Below are 17,207 nucleotides of genomic sequence, written 5' to 3' on the forward strand. Positions count from 1 at the left end.
ATGAAATCACTTGAGAGGTTCTAGAAATAATTTATCCTTATTTTTATAAATGAGTGCACTTTCAAAAACCAAACCTAAAAGTTCATTAACACAAAGCATTACTCTACTTTCAGTCAGATATAAAAAAAACTCGAGCAGCATTCTAATCTATGGAAGCATGCTTTACAAGATGGTAGACTATATGGAAGCATGCTTTACTAGATGGTAAACTATAATACTACTCCCCCTAAAAATTCTCATTATGAATATAATTTGGAAGAACTAACTCTTCCCAAAGATCAGTTACTAAGAACAAACATACATTACCTGATAGTTCACGAAGATCTCTTGTTCCATTTGGAAAATATACATAAAATTGAGATGGAGACACTACATTCGTTACTATAGCTGCCAAAGCTCTTCCAACTTGTGGTAATTCATAATTGTCAGCACTTATATAAAAGACAGGCTGCCTCTCTGTAGTTACACCTAAAAGAATAGAATGACTAATTATGCAAGTCTCTAAATGTTTCTTTTCACAAATCTTTTAAATCTACTTGGCAGAAAACATAACCTTTATATAGCCTTTATGGAGTACCATGATCAATATTTTCAAATATCACATTACAGTATCTTCAATGATGGTACATCCCATAAGTGTTATTTCGCATAACAGCAGGCCTACCTCTAAATGCCAACTTGATATAATTACAAAATTTAAAGTGTTTAATACATAATTACAAGGTTCTTATTTTACATATGTGATACTGTTCAGAAAGGTGTGCCATTACCTAAAAGTGTTCACCAATGTAGGAATGTAAGTTTCATGCATTTCTTTAGAGCAAGTAACCCTCATCTAGAACATATAAATCACTAAGAAAGCTTTGATCACAAAAGTTTCTGGGTGACTAAAATATTCTAATTTTTCTTATTTGAGTCTTATATTTAGGGAATTGTTACTTTTACTTCATATTTTTTGTATCTTTGTTTTTTAATGGAGTGCTAATCAAGTAGCTATCGGCATGCTTTGTTACTAAACTTCTTAAGATAAACTTCTCAGTGCAGATAAGATTACACTTTTATTTTAATTGCTTAACCACTACACATTCACTAGAGTAAATAATTCCAAATTACTAAGTTTGCAGTATTTATTTTTCCTCATTCAATTATTTCCTTGTTAACACTGTATAATCTAGTCTACTATAAATTTTTTCTATTACTTTTCAATTAAATTATCAAATAAATGAGGATAAGGTTGCAGTAACAAATCTTTCCTATAATGCATTATTTCCTTTTATAAATTTAATTTTCAAGGGATATTAATATATTTTGCTTTCATAGTCTTTATCCTTTCTCATTGTCATATAATTTTCTTATTAGGTACTTGAGGATATTTTATTGTTTGCTTACAAATTATAACTTGCATAGCTTTGCAACAAAATTCAAAGGAGAAAATAAGAAGGATATTGTAGAATTTCTGTAACAACTTATACTATTTCAATAAATATTACCCAATATCAATAAATGAAAAATTGGATGCATAATTTTCTCATATCTAAATAGTCCATCCATGGGTTAACACCTCATCTAAGATGGCTATACTGTGACAGTGATAACATGCTTACCCTACCAGTTTGCTTCTTTCCATGGGATGGTAAACTACCATTCTATCAGCCGTCTGGTTTCATTGTGATTTTGATTGTTCACAGAATTATGTTATTTTTATTAGTAAAATAAATTTTTGAATATACTTACCCGATAATCATGTAGCTGTCAACTCCGTTGCCCGACAGAATTCTACGGGAGGGATACGCCAGCTATCACAATACTAGAAGGGGGTGTACTCACCAGCGCCACCTGTGGCCAGGTACTACAGTACTTCTTGTTGACACCTCAATTTTTCCTCGGTCCACTGGTTCTCTATGGGGAGGAAGGGAGGGTCAATTAAATCATGATTATCGGGTAAGTATATTCAAAAATTTATTTTACTAATAAAAATAACATTTTTCAATATTAAACTTACCCGATAATCATGTAGCTGATTCACACCCAGGGGGGTGGGTGAAAACCAGTGTACAAGATTAAAGGATAGCTAAGTATCCCGTATTTCATGTAACAGTTATCTCAAAATAACAATGAAATAATAAGTACCTGGTAAGGAAGTCGACTTGAACCGTTACTCTGCCTCTTTTTTAAGTTCGTCTTCCTTACTGAGCGCAGCGTTCCTCTTAGGAGGCTGAATCAACTCAAAGGTGCTAAAGTATATAGGGCTGCAACCCCTACTAAAGGACCTCTACACAACCTCTAACCCAGGCGCTTCTCAAGAATGAATTGACCACCCGCCAAATCAAAAGGATGCGGAAGGCTTCTTAGCCTACCGTAACAACCATAAAAACAACAATAAAAGCATTCAAGAGAAAGGTTAAAAAAGGTTATGGGATTAAGGGAATGTAGTGGCTGAGCCCTCACCTACTACTGCACTCGCTGCTACGAATGGTCCCAGGGTGTAGCAGTTCTCGTAAAGAGACTGGACATCTTTAAGATAAAATGATGCAAACACTGACTTGCTCCTCCAATAGGTTGCATCCATTATGCTCTGCAGAGAACGGTTTTTATTAAAGGCCATCGAAGTAGCTACGGCTCTCACTTCGTGGGTCCTTACCTTCAGCAAAGCAAGGTCTTCCTCCTTTAAGTGAGAATGGGCTTCTCTAATCAGAAGCCTTATATAATACGAAACCCCGTTTTTGGACATGGGCCTCGAAGGTTTCTTGATGGCACACCATAAGGCTTCTGACTGTCCTCGAATAGGTTTTGACCTATCAAGATAATATTTCAGAGCTCTGACAGGGCAAAGAACTCTTTCTAGCTCGTTACCTACCATGTTGGAGAGGCTAGGTATTTCAAACGATCTAGGCCAAGGACGTGAAGGAAGTTCATTCTTAGCTAAGAATCCGAGCTGTAAAGAACATGTTGCAGATTCGGATGTGAACCCAATGTTCTTGCTGAAGGCATGAACCTCACTGACTCTTTTAGCTGTCGCAAGGCAGACGAGAAAAAGTCTTGAGGGTAAGGTCCTTGAAGGAAGCTGACTGGAGAGGTTCGAACCTAGGTGACATAAGGAACCTTAAGACTACGTCTAGGTTCCAGCCTGGAGTGGGTAGACGACGCTCTTTAGAAGTCTCAAAAGACTTCAGGATGTCTTGAAGGTCCTTGTTGGAAGAAAGGTCCAAACCTCTGTGGCGGAGAACTGAAGCCAACATACTCCTGTACCCTTTAATCGTAGGAGCTGAAAGGGATCTCTCATTCCTAAGATGTAATAGGAAGTCAGCTATTTGGGTCACAGAGGTATTGGTAGAGGAAACTGCATTGGCTCTACACCAGCTCCGGAAGACTTCCCACTTGGATTGGTAGACTCTACGAGTGGATACCCTCCTTGCTCTGGCAATCGCACTGGCTGCCTCCTTCGAAAAGCCTCTAGCTCTAGCGAATCTTTCGACAGTCTGAAGGCAGTCAGCTTAAGAGCGTGGAGGTTTGGGTGCAACCTGTCTACGTGAGGTTGACGTAGAAGGTCCACTCTTAGAGGGAGAGTCCTGGGGACGTCGACCAGCCATTGTAGTACCTCTGTGAACCATTCTCTTGCAGGCCAAAGGGGAGCAACCAGCGTCAGCCGTGTCCCTTCGTGCGAGATGAACTTCTGAAGGACTTTGTTTATGATCTTGAACGGTGGAAATGCGTAAAGGTCGAGATGGGACCAGTTCAGCAGAAAAGCATCCACATGAACTGCTGCTGGGTCTGGAACTGGGGAACAGTACAAAGGAAGTCTCTTGGTCATGGAGGTGGCAAACAGATCGATGGTCGGCTGACCCCACAAGGTCCAAAGTCTGTTGCACACGCTCTTGTGGAGGGTCCATTCCGTGGGGATGACCTGATCCCTTCTGCTTAGGCGATCTGCTGAGACGTTCATGTTGCCCTGAATGAACCTCGTAACTAGGGTGAGGTTTAGACTTCTTGACCAAATGAGGAGGTCCCTTGCGATCTCGTATAGGCTCCTCGAATGGGTCCCTCCTTGCTTGGAGATGTAAGCCAAGGCTGTGGTGTTGTCGGAGTTCACCTCCACCACCTTGCCTAGCAGGAGGGACTTGAAGTTCAATAGGGCTAAATGAACTGCTAGTAGCTCCTTGCAGTTGATGTGGAGCGTTTTCTGTTCCTCGTTCCACGTTCCCGAGCACTCCTGTCCGTTCAAGGTCGCGCCCCAGCCCGAGTCCGATGCATCCGAGAAGAGATGAAGATTGGGGGTCTGAATTGCCAACGATAGGCCCTCCCTGAGAAGGAGACTGGTCTTCCACCACAAGAGAGTGGTCTTCATCTCTTTGGTGACTGGGATAGAGACTGCTTCGAGAGTCAAACCCTTGTCCCAATGAGCTGCAAGATGGAATTGAAGAGGGCGGAGGTGGAGTCTCCCTAGCTCGACGAACAGGGCCAACGATGAAAGGGTCCCTGTGAGACTCATCCACTGTCTCACCGAGCAACTGCTCCTCTTCAGCATGCTCAGGATGCAATCTAGGGCTTGGCTTATCCTTGGGGCCGATGGAAAAGCCCGAAAATCCTGACTCCGAATCTCCATTCCCAGGTACACAATGGATTGGGAGGGAATGAGCTGAGACTTTTCTAGATTGACTAACAGACCCAGTTCTTTGATCAAGTCCAAAGTCCAGTTGAGACTCTCCAGACAGCGACGACTCGTGGAGGCTCTCAACAGCCAGTCGTCTAAATAAAGGGAGGCTCTGATGTCCGATAAGTGGAGGAATTTTGCTATATTCCTCATCAGATGCGTAAACACCATAGGAGCTGTGCTTAGGCCAAAACACAGGGCTTGGAATTGGTAGACAACCTTTCCAAAAACGAATCTCAGGAAAGGTTGGGAGTCTGGATGAATAGGAACGTGAAAGTAAGCATCTTTCAGGTCCAACGAGACCATCCAGTCCTCCTGCCTGACCGCTGCTAGGACCGACTTCGTCGTCTCCATCGTGAACGTCTGCTTGGTGACATAAGCATTGAGCGCGCTGACGTCCAGCACCGGTCTCCAACCTCCTGTCTTCTTGGCCACCAGAAAGAGACGGTTGTAGAAGCCCGGGGATTGATGGTCCCGGACTATAACCACTGCCTTCTTCTGTAAAAGGAGCGACACCTCCTGGTGCAACGCTAGCCTCTTGTCCTTTTCTTTGTAGTTGGGAGAGAGGTTGATGGGAGATGTGGTCAGAGGGGGTTTGCGGCAGAATGGTATCCTGTAACCCTCCCTCAGCCAACTGACAGACTGGGCGTCTGCACCTCTCTTTTCCCAGGCTTGCCAGAAGATCTTGAGTCTGGCTCCTACTGCTGTCTGGAGATGAGGAGAGTCAGTTTTTGCCTTTAGAAGTCTTGGAACCTTTCCTAGACTTGCTCCTGGAAGAGTCTGGACGGGAGCTTCCTCGGCTGGGGGCTCTACCACGAAAGGGCGGAATAAACCTCGTAGCAGGAGTATCAGCCACTGGGGTGCGATAAGTCCTGGGGACTGAGGAAGCAACCTTAGTCTTACGAGCTGATGAGGCCACAAGATCATGGGTGTCCTTTTGTATCAGGGCCGCAGACAAGTCCTTAACAAGCTCTTCGGGAAACAGGAACTTAGAGAGCGGAGCGAAAAGGAGTTGAGACCTTTGACAAGGTGTGATGCTGGAGGAAAGGAAGGTACAAAGCTGCTCCCTTTTCTTAAGCACTCCTGACACAAACATCGAAGCAAGCTCGCCAGATCCATCCCTAATAGCCTTATCCATGCAGGACATTAAGAGCATGGCTGAGTCCTTGTCCGCAGGGGAGGTCTTCTTGCTAAGGGCCCCCAGGCACCAGTCTAGGAAATTGAACATCTCAAAGGCTCTAAATACACCCTTTAGGAAGTGATCAAGATCTGAGAAGGTCCAGCAAACCTTAGAGCGCCTCATTGCTGTTCTACGAGGAGAGTCTACCAAACTTGAGAAGTCAGCCTGGGCAGAGGCAGGTACTCCCAAGCCTGGTTCCTCTCCTGTGGCATACCAAACGCCCGCTTTAGAAGTGAGCTTAGTCGGAGGAAACATAAAGGAAGTCTTTCCTAGTTGCTGCTTAGACTGCAACCACTCCCCTAAAATCCTTAACGCTCTCTTAGAGGACCTTGCAAAGACGAGCTTAGTATACGTTGACTTGGCTGGCTGCATGCCCAGCGAAAACTCAGATGGCGGAGAGCGGGGGGTAGCAGAGACAAAATGGTCTGGGTATACCTCTCTGAAAAGAGCCAAGACCTTACGAAAGTCAATAGGAGGCGGAGAAGACTTGGATTCATCCACGTCTGATGAGGGGTCCAGGTGTGCAGCCTCATCATCAGAAACCTCATCACCAGAGTGTAGCGAAGTGAGAGGTAAGGTATGCTGAACAGCAGAATCTGCACGAGCTGGAGCAAAAACGCTTGTGGTTTCCTCCTCAAGTCTCTGTTGAGGGAACACCTGAGGCTCAGGCTGCAAAGGCTGGTCAAAAGAAGTAGCAGAAGGTAGGCGCATGGGTGGAGGAGGCTGACTCCTGGCATGAGTGTCTTGCCTCAAGGGTTGCGCTTGCTGTAAGGTGAGCGGATGCGCAGTAGCAAGTTCCTGAGGAACGAGTTGAGGTTCCTGAGGTGTGAGCTGCGAGAGTTGAGGTAGAGGCTGCGCAGAACGCATAACTTGTCTCGCGAGTTGAGGTTCCTGAGGCGCAAGGCTAAGGTGTTGAGGCTCTCGCCTTGAGGAGGGTTGAGGACGCTGCAGCGAGAGCTGAGGTGTCTGCCTCATGGATGGGAGAGGTTGTTGTACCTCAAGAGAGTGTTGCCTCACTGGTGGAACCGCAAGTGGAAGCGGAGGAAGTAAGGTATAAGCTTCCTGTTCCCATTGCTGAGGTTGCCTTAAGGAAGGCGGAGGTAGCTGCACACCACTGGAAACTGGTAACTCAGTACGTGGTAAGGTATCCTGAGGAGCCTCAACATCGTACGCCTGGCAGGCAGGACTGCGGTTAGGCGGAGCGATCGCAGGAGGAGGTGTAACCTTCTCAGCCTGACACTCACGCATCAAGACCGCAAGTTGTGACTGCATGGACTGCAGTAGAGTCAACTTGGGGTCGGCAGACACTAAGGTCTGCTGAGGCAAAGCCTTAACAGAAGAGATCTGTTGCGGCAGCACCTTACTCCTCTTAGGAGGAGTGCCTTCAACTGATGACTGCGGCGAGTCAGAGCTGATCCAATGACTGCAGCCAGGTTGTAGAGCTCTTGAGGTCTGGACTCTGCGTTTGAGAGGTCTTGAGACCTGAGTCCAACGTTTCCTCCCTGACAATTCTTCAGCAGACGAGTAAAAGACGGGCTCAATCGTCTGCGGGTGGGAGTGACGGTCTCTGGAAGACACGCCCGCAACCACCGAGGATACTTCTGTGCGCCGATCAAGGCCTGCCGAACCCTTTTGCCCTTCGACATTGCTTCTCCCCTGGGCTTGGGAGCTTGCAAGAGGTCCCGGACTGGGAGGACGACTGGCACGCACAGAAGTACCCTCACGCACCACACTGACACTGACACTAGCACTTGGCACTGCACTGACACTAGCACTCGTCACAGCACTGGCACTATTACCACCCACTGCACTCTTGACCTTAAGTTCCTTGACTTCGGCCATAAGAGACTTATGATCACTAACCACCGACTCCACTTTGTCACCTAAAGCCTGAATGGCACGCAAAACAACAGACATATCAGGTTGAGGGCAAATAGTAGGTTCGGGGGTAGCCACTACAGGGGGAGGAAAAGGTAGGGGATCATGAGGTGAGGAAAAAAGTGAAGAGCGAGAAGAACTTCTCCTAACTCTCTCTCTCTCTAACTTGGTTGAATACTTAAGAAATCGGACAAAATCAAGTTCCGAAAGTCCGGCGCATTCCTCACATCGATCTTCCAACTGACAGGGTCTTTCCCTACAGTCAGAACAAGCGGTGTGAGGATCTACCGAGGCCTTCGGAATACGCCTATTACAAGACCTACATCGTCTATGGGGTGGGGCTTGTGAAATGTCAGACATCTTGAATCAAAGAGTTAGCCAAGTGGGGATTCCAAATCAAGCAAAAAGATCGTTAACCATTAATCAGAACTAAATAATAGCTATCTAAGCTAATATAGAAGTTTTCCAGTAAAGCGACAGCCGAAATCTGAGAGAAATACTTCACCAAAAGCCGTGAAAATACTCCAAGATCATAAGCGTATCCCAGAACGTCTTGCCGGAAGCACGACAGAGGAAAAATTGAGGAGGTGTCAACAAGAAGTACTGTAGTACCTGGCCACAGGTGGCGCTGGTGAGTACACCCCCTTCTAGTATTGTGATAGCTGGCGTATCCCTCCCGTAGAATTCTGTCGGGCAACGGAGTTGACAGCTACATAATTATCGGGTAAGTTTAATATTGAAAAAATAACTTTGCTTCACAAGAGCAGGGTATCATTATCTTTTTTTTTTCTGGACTGGTTAATAGTATGTCAGCATCATAATCTAGTTTAGGTTAGTTTTGAAGGACCCAAATATATAGCCTTAAGTCTGACCCTCTCTCTAAAATGCATTAGGTATATAGGTAGAGTATGTGATCTACAGAATAGGAGTTTAGCGTGTAATGTTATTTTTAGTTTTTATTTGACATACAGTAAAGAGAAAAGAAAAAAAAAGCTTAAAAAATGGTGTAGAAAATTATGCATATCAGTCTCAAACAACCATTTTGATAATTAAAATTACACTTACCAATCTTTCCCTGTTTCCCTCCCCCCCCCACCTCTCATTTACCAATTTATGTTTCCTCTCCACTCCTGCGCCCATCATTTCTGTCTCTAGTTCCCTGAGGTTTAAGTTATTGTTGCACATGAGCTCAGGAGTCCTTCAACATGCACATCTCAGGTGCTCTCTATTTGCACAACTGGATTGGAGACTAAAGGCCCTTTAATGCCTTTTCCATTTCCTCCTTCAACAGTTACAGTTCTCTTGCCTCTCAGAGGATCAATTGAAAGCTGTCCTTAGATATACTGAATGCCCATTTTTTCATTAGGCCCTTACTATAAAATAAAACCTCTATCCTTTAAAGCAATAAATAAATTATTCAAATTCCAACGACTAAATATACACTCACCATCTCTGTATCTCACATGTTCCCACTGACATGCTTCTCGGGGACACTTTTTCCCTTCTCTGAAAAACTTGCACAGCCTAGTTTCATCTGTATTCTTAATCCCAGAAAGTACCGTTTCAGCGCACTCATTATTAACATGACTATTTCCTTCTCCCAAAAAGTCTTCTGCCATAGGATTCCAATTCATCTGAAAATCATAAAATAGTAAAAAGTCTATACATATTATTCTAAAACAGAGTACAAAATAGTAAAATATAAGACACCATTCATGAGACCATGACCAATGCTCTTAAAATCAAAAGGATTTTGAGGTAGTAAAAGCATGTTAACAACTGCATTTGGATTTATGGATTTGGGACATATAGCTTACCACTTGGCCACTAAGATTGGATGATATAGAAATGAAAAAATAGACGAGTTTAAATGTTTAGGATCAACTATACAAGGCCATAGTGGGTGTGATGGGAAAAGTGAGGAGAATTCAAACTGGGTGGAATGGCGAGAGAAGAGTATCAGATGGTTATGCAACAAAATGATATAAGATATCAGCAAGTCTGAAAGGGAAGGCCTATAAAGCGGTGATAAAACCAGTTATGTTGTATGGTTTGGAGACCTTATCTATAACCAAGAAATAAAAAGCAGAAACAAAAGTTGCAGAAATTAAAATGTTGAGGTTTTCACTGGGAGTAATGAGGGAGGATAAGATCAGAAATAAATTCATTAGAGGAAGAACACATGTCCATCAGTTTGGAAAGAGAGCAAGGGAAGCAAGACTAAGGTGGTCCTGGCACATGAAGGGAAGGGAGGAGGATGCTAAGCATGAAGCCACCAGGTAGGAGGAGGAGAGGAAGGCCTAAGAGGAGATTTATGGATCCATTAATCAAAGATATGAGAGCAGTTGGTGTGATAGAGGAGTCAGTAGATAGAAGTAAATGGAGACACGATACGCTGTGACGATCCCTGAATGGGAGAAGCCGACAGAAAAAGAAGGCCTAAGACTTGAGCTGGGAATACTATTCAGTACCAATGTACAACTAGGGGCAAATGCCTACTGTTGCACTGAAAAGTAAAAGCTATAAGAGGCTGGACATCAAGGTGGAACAACAGAAGCCAATGGCAAGGTCAAGCTGAAGGTTAAAAAGAGGGTGCAGTTAGGGGTTGAATGCATACTACAAAGGCTATTTAGTAACGCTTATACAGTAGATGGTGCTACACCCCTACAGGAAATGCACAATATAATGAATGGATTCTTGGAATTTGAGCCATATGATTCAGCCCTGGGACTAGGGAGGCCAAATTGCAAACTAATTTTTGTTTCTCTTGTTCATAAGGGATTTATTAGTAGATACAGTGGAACCTCTACATACGAATTTAATCCGTTCCAGAACCAACTTCGGATGTAGAAAATGTTCGGTTGTCGAAACGAATTTTCCCATAAGAATACATTGAAATAGGATTAATCCGTGGTTGAGCCCAAAAACCTATGATAACTTCTTAATAAACTACTACACTTAATTTTCCCATGAGAATAATGAACACTAAATTAGATAATAGACATGTAAATAAGAAGAATAGACATGTAAATAAGAAGAATTAGCAAAAAATGATAAATAAGAAACGGGTTTTTAGCGTCACTTTACCTTAGAAACTCCAGCGCAGGTGTTGTTAGTCTTGCTACGCAGAGAGGAGACGGACGGGCGGCGAGGAGGTAGAGAGGTTAACTACGATAAACGTACACTACCGTAACTTATTCTAACTTACACTAAGTGAACTTTAACATAACTTAGTTTTTTTTTTTTATAATTTATATTTTTTTTTTACATTTTCTTTTTTTCTTTTTGATGATTAATTTTAATCACTTTCACTCTCTACACTTAAAATTGATTGAATTTTTTTCTCTTCACTCTTTGCTGTTTTCTTTGAACCACTTCCTTCCTCTTCATCACGAGTTCGCTTCGTAGTTTTTTTAAAGAAGCTATCGATAGAAAGTTGCTTGGTACAGCTTTTCAGAATGTTTCGAAAATAAGTTAGGGAAACATCATCAAACTGCGCAGCTACACGACAAACCTGCAATTTCTTTGGATGGTATTTGTCGATGAAGTCGACCACGTCTTGATATTTTCCTAACACCTCTTTTATTTGCGCGGAACTTATTGCAAGTTCACTCATACGGACGCCACGCTCATGCTTTTCAATAATTCCTTGCTTTACTTCTAAAGAAAGCATTCCCTTATTCCTTTTCTCACCACTACCACTACCACTTGCGAAACTAAGCCTTTTAGGACCCATGATTTTCGTAAAATACCGTAAAAGGATGAATGTAAAAAATCACGATTAAAACACAATTAATAGCAGAACGCACAGGGCACAACCACATAAAGCCAACGAGAACAGAGGACTGACCCAAGCCACGCTAATTGAGGGTCCCTCCGAGGTTGAAGTGCTGCCTTCTATTGGCGGAAATAAAAAACACATCAGGCGCTATGAGCACCGACTACGCATACGAGTATTGTTTACTTCGGGTGTCGAAAAAAAAATTCGGGTGTAGAGTAGGAACGTGTTCGAATTGTACTTCGTGTGTCGAAAAATTCGGATACAACCGGTACGACGAAAATTGCTACTTCGTGTGTCGAAATAAAATTCGGGTGTAGAGTCAAAAATTTGCTCGAATTTTACTTCGGATGTTGGAAAATTCGGATGTAGATACGTTCTTGTGTAGAGGTTCCACTGTATATGATAATACTGAAACTTGCTGTATATTTTTGGCCTGTGTTTTTGATAAGCTGATATCCAATAAGCGTAATATGGACCCCATATAATAGCCTACATGATATCAGACACTACAAACATAGCTCATATAACAACTCTCTATTTAAAATTGAAAGACTATTAATTGAAACTTATCAAATTTTAGTCATTTATCTGCATAATTTATAGCTTCAAAAGAGGTAGCCTAGCTAAAATAACAACTCCATAACATTGTCAAGAGAACTACCTACTTATTCAGACAAAATAAGTGAAATACAAAAAGCAAATTTCAATGATAAATTTTATTATTCCTTTTCAAACCTGGTGTTCATATTGCTTCCTTCTCAAAACTGGTAAAGTATTGTGTTCATAATCTAGGGACACCTTCTGCATTAACTTGAATGAATTTGGGGGGGATCCTTCGACCTCTTTTTATTTCATGGAGGCTGAACTTCTTAGAAGTTGAGTTGAAAGGGAAATACCCTGTAGATACCTTCAAACTAATTTCACCTGACCAACATTTTGGAATTGGAGGGGAAGACCAAATGTGGACATATTTACAACATTGCTCAACAATATATAGGAGTGTTTTAGTCACCTGTGACTGATACTTTAACAAGAAAAGTGTATTTCCTGTTATAGGGCAAGTTGGATCTGTATGTTTCCTCCTTTTCCCATCTTTCAAGCTATGAAAAACTAGATTCAGAGTGTCTGCAAAAATCAGGATATGACTAGTTGCCCTTTTTTACCTGGAAAGAGAGTGATTTACATATTGGCGGCCTTTGGTTGCCATACAAAACCAATCTTCTCAGACAACCAGTTTCAAAGTCGACAAACCCAAACCAATACACACTACATGTAGCAGCAGGAAAACTGCCCACAACATTCTCTGAGAAAAGGGTTCCAAGTTCTCTAGATTGCCTTTTTTAGATTTCAAGAGACAGTTCACTAAAAAAGGGATTTTGACAAAGGAAAAATCTATTTCTGGGAAGAGACCTGTGACGCCTGGTGAAAGTAGTCCTTCTTTACACTTTTCTAATATAAATCTTCCAAATATACTAGAGAAAGATAGAAGCATGGAATGCAGAGGTTACTACCCTCGCGCGATCACCTTGTGGGTGTCGTGTATACAACAGGGGCGTGTGAAAACCACTATTCACAGGCTGTCTTCCATTTAGATAATCTCTTCATCAAAGGGGAGGGCCGTGACAGGCCCTAGAGAACACAGTTGGACTACCCCACCGACACCTACTACGCGCGCTCTCCAGGTCATCCTTCTGCAAGAACATATGGCTTGGCAAGGAAAAAAGGGGTGGGTCCGTACAAAACAACCGGGAAGGGTTTCACCGGGCGTCACAGGTCTCTTCCCAGAAATAGATTTTTCCTTCGTCAAAATCCCTTTTCTGGGGCGACCTGTGACGGCCGGTGAAAATGTACCAGAGAATGCCTTCCAAGCCCAATACAATAATAACATAATAAGGAGAATACAAACACCATGTAAGCCAATATTATAATACTGTAAGTAAACATAAAATTACAAACTAGCCAAAGGACATAGGGGACGCAAGGCTAAAATAATTATGAAGACAAGGAATCATCTGAGTGTCCAGTCGCAAAAGGTATCAATCTTACATGTCTAAGCATATCTAAACATTAAAGGAATGGTAAATACAATAACAGTTAAATCATAGGAATTAAACATGGTAAATAACTTAGGGCTAACGAACCGCCCAGGAGAGCGGCGACGTGGTGGGAGTGGCGGGTAGGAGGGAGGAGAGAAGAGATGGAATAAAGGAATAATCAGAGATTAATGGGGAGAGATAAGACTCCCCGCTGCAACCGTAGGGTATTTAAGGGCCTGTAAGTTCTTTAGATAGTGGCGTTTGAAAACCATAGGAGATTTCCAACCCGTATATTTTTTAAGGTCATCAAAGTCCATGTTCTGGAAGTAATTGATGGAGGTAGCTATTGACCGTATATCATGAGCATGGGGAAATGATTCCAGGTTAGCATGTTTAATGAAGTAGAGGATTTGTTGTCTGATACCTTGAATGGTCAAAGTACCCCCTTGTTCCCTGATAAATAATGGGCCAGACGAGCGGGTGGCCGTTCTAGCTAAAAAGGCCCTGAGAGTAGTGACTGGACACAGAGAAAGGATCCTGGGGAAGAAGGATAATCTTCCAAGGGGACCACCTATTTTGCGGGTCCTCATTTTTAGCTAAGAAAGCTCTGTCTGGAGAAAGCAGAACTTCGCCTGTAGGGAGGAAATCTATGTTTTCCGGGTTACGTGAGAGAGCTGCTAGTTCTGAGATTCTAGCACCTGAGGCCATAGCTGTTAGAAATAGAGTCTTCCTAAGCAGAGTGATATAAGGGCAGGACTCATTGTCCGTGTCTGATGCAAGTTTGAGGACATCGTTCAGAGACCAAGAGACTTTTTGTGGCCGATCCAAAGGTCGAAGCCTAGCACACGCTTTTGGAATAGATGAGAAATAGGAATCAGCCAGGTTAATGTTAAATCCAACGAGGAAGATCTTCTTCAAAGCTGACTTGATAGTGGTTATAGTGCTAGCTGCCAGGCCCTTGTCAAATAGGAACCTAAAGAACGAGATGGCTAAATTCGGAGTCATACGAGTATGGTCTGAATTCTTTAGGAAATCTGCTAATTTCTTAACAACCGAATCATATTGACGAATTGTCGAGTCCCTTTTGTCCGCTTCGATGAAGAGAACGTTTTCCGGGTCAATGTTTGCGTCATTACAAGCTGCAAACTTCATGAAGTCCACAAAGTTAGGGTTTTGGCTATCCTTGAGGAATCTGACACAGTCTGTGTTTGGATTACTTGGGTCAGTTTGGGGAATGGAATCCGGAAGGGTCGGAGTTTCAACTCGAGGAGGAGAGGAAACCAACTGCTCTTTGGCCAGTGAGGTGCTACTAAAGCCACTGCCCCCCGGAAGGAGCGTAGTTTGTGCAATACTTTCATTAGAATATTCACTGGTGGAAATAGTTAAATCTTTCTCCAATGGTTCCAATCCAGGGTTAATGCATCTATGGCATAAGCCTGAGGGTCCATGTTTGGTGTCACATAACACGGAAGTTTGTGATTCATCTGAGTTGCGAATAGATCTACCTGGAGGCCCGGAACCAGTCTGAGTATCCACCGGAATGAAATTATGTCCAGAGACCATTCTGATTCCAGTGGTTTCGTCCTGGATAGTGAGTCCGCTATCACATTCTGGACTCCCGCTAGGCGAGTTGCTAACAGGAACCAGTTCTTTTCTGTTGCCAAGGCAAAGATAGTGACCAGGATCTGATTCAGGTTGGGCGACTTGGATCCTCCTCTGTTGATGCAGTGTACTACGGCTGTGCTGTCTGACACTACTCTGATGTGGGTCGACCTCGGAGGAGAGAGTCTCTTCAGGGTCAAGAACACTGCCATGGCTTCGAGAACATTGATATGGAAGTGTTTCATGGCGGGTGACCAAGAGCCCTGAAACATCTGATGTTCGTAGTAACACCCCCATCCACTCAGAGACGCGTCTGTATGAATTGTTACTTGTGGAGGTGGGAATTGAAGAGGAACCGATTTGGAGAGGTTCTTCGGTTCGGACTATGGCTGTAGCCTCATTTTCAAGACAGAGGGGATCTTCGAGACCTTGTCTCTTAACGGTACTGTGGCTCTCTTTCTCCAAACTCGATTGATGTCTTTGAGTATGGCTTTCAATAGTCGATCTGTTACTGAAGCGAATTGAAGAAGGCCGAGGATTCTTTCTAAGGCTCTTCTGGACACCTGTTTGTGTTTGAGAAAATTCTTGATCTTGGAAGCTATTTCTCTTACCTTTTTGGGAGGTAGAGACAGCTTGTGCTTTGAAAGGTCCCACTGAATGCCTAACCATTCGAAGTGGTCTGATGGTAGTAGGTGGGATTTTTGGAGATTGACCCGAAATCCCAGGATGGCGAGAAAACGAAGTACTTTCTTCGTAGCTCTGTTGCATTCCAGGGCCGACCGAGCCCAAATGAGCCAATCGTCCAGATAAGCCACGATCTGAATCCCTTGGTTCCTGAGTTGTTCTAACACTGTCTCTCCCAGTTTCGTGAATATCTTGGGTGCAATGTTGAGGCCGAAGGGCATGACTTTGAATGCAAAGGCTTTCCTGCCTAGACGGAAACCTAGGTAAGGAGAGAAGTTTCGAGCTATTGGTACGTGATAATAGGCGTCGGTAAGATCGATAGAGGTGGTGACGGCCCCACGGGGAAGTAAGGTCCGTACCTGAGAGATAGTCAACATCCGGAACCTGTCGCAGAGGATGTAAGAATTTAGCTTTGACAAGTCCAGGACCACTCTCAACGCCGACGAGCCTTTCTTCGGAACTGTGAACAGGCGACCTTGGAACTTCAGCGATTTGATTGCTTTTTTCTTGAGTAACTCTGTGGTGTACTCTCTCAGTATGGTAGTAGGTTTCTGGAAGAAGGCCACTGGTGGAGGAGGAGAACCTTGTGACCATTTCCACCCCAAACCTATGGAGACTATGCTGTGAGCCCACGGACTGAAGGTCCAATGGTCTCGAAAGTGGTAAAGTCTCCCCCCTACCGGGACTATATCATTGCGAGGGAGTGAATCTAGGTCCTTTCCCTCCTCGAGCACCCTTTGTCCTAGGTCCGCCTCGTTGACGGAACTGTCCTCTACCCCTGTAGCTACCTCTCTGGTGTCCATGAAAGGGACCTGAGGGTTCGTAGCTAGGGTTGTATGCGGGTGAGGGCATCCAAACGGGGTTGGGTTGTGTACCTGGGGGAGCAGTGAGGTAGACCACCTGTTGAGGGGGATTCGCTTATAGAGTCGACGAAGCGGGAGACTGTGATGACGAGTGGGTAACAGACGATTGATGGTAGTGACCTCGGTTCGTCTTGTATGGGGCAAATCTCTGTTTCTTCTTGAAGAAGGTTTGCTTTCGGGCTTCAACCTTCCTTTTGGCAGTGAGGCCCCACCTTGCTTGCAAATTTTGGTTTGCTCTCGCAGCGTCTAGTAGAACCTTGTTCACCCCCTCCTGAGGAAAAAGGTTCTTACCCCAGCAGGGGGAAGCTATCAGCCTGTTCGGTTCATGTCTGATCGAGGCCTCAGATAGAACGTGTTTCCTGCAACTAACCCGAGCCGAACAAAACTCGTGTAGGTCGATTTGGAAGGACAGAGACAGGTTCTTCGTGAATACCCGGAACAAGGTCTCAGTCGGATAAAGCGAGGCTAGAGACTCCACGGAGGTAAAGGAGTTGAGATACCTAGCTAACCTATTCCGTGCCTCAAACTCAAG

General features: G+C 43.8%; 1 protein-coding gene across 1 annotated transcript in view; it reads right to left on the reverse strand.

The window, feature by feature from the left end:
- The window catches only part of LOC137642254 (tudor and KH domain-containing protein homolog), a 57,956-nt gene that overhangs the window by 22,546 nt on the left and 18,203 nt on the right, over positions 1 to 17,207 (reverse strand). Inside the window, exons 4-5 of the mRNA XM_068374782.1 lie at positions 9,157 to 9,343; positions 307 to 468 (exon numbers count right to left, since the gene is read on the reverse strand). Of these exons, the coding sequence (XP_068230883.1) occupies positions 307 to 468; positions 9,157 to 9,343 (349 nt within the window). The remainder of the gene's footprint in view (positions 1 to 306; positions 469 to 9,156; positions 9,344 to 17,207) is intronic.

This window comes from Palaemon carinicauda, chromosome 6 (genome assembly GCF_036898095.1).
Source record: "Palaemon carinicauda isolate YSFRI2023 chromosome 6, ASM3689809v2, whole genome shotgun sequence".
NCBI lineage: Eukaryota > Metazoa > Arthropoda > Malacostraca > Decapoda > Palaemonidae > Palaemon > Palaemon carinicauda.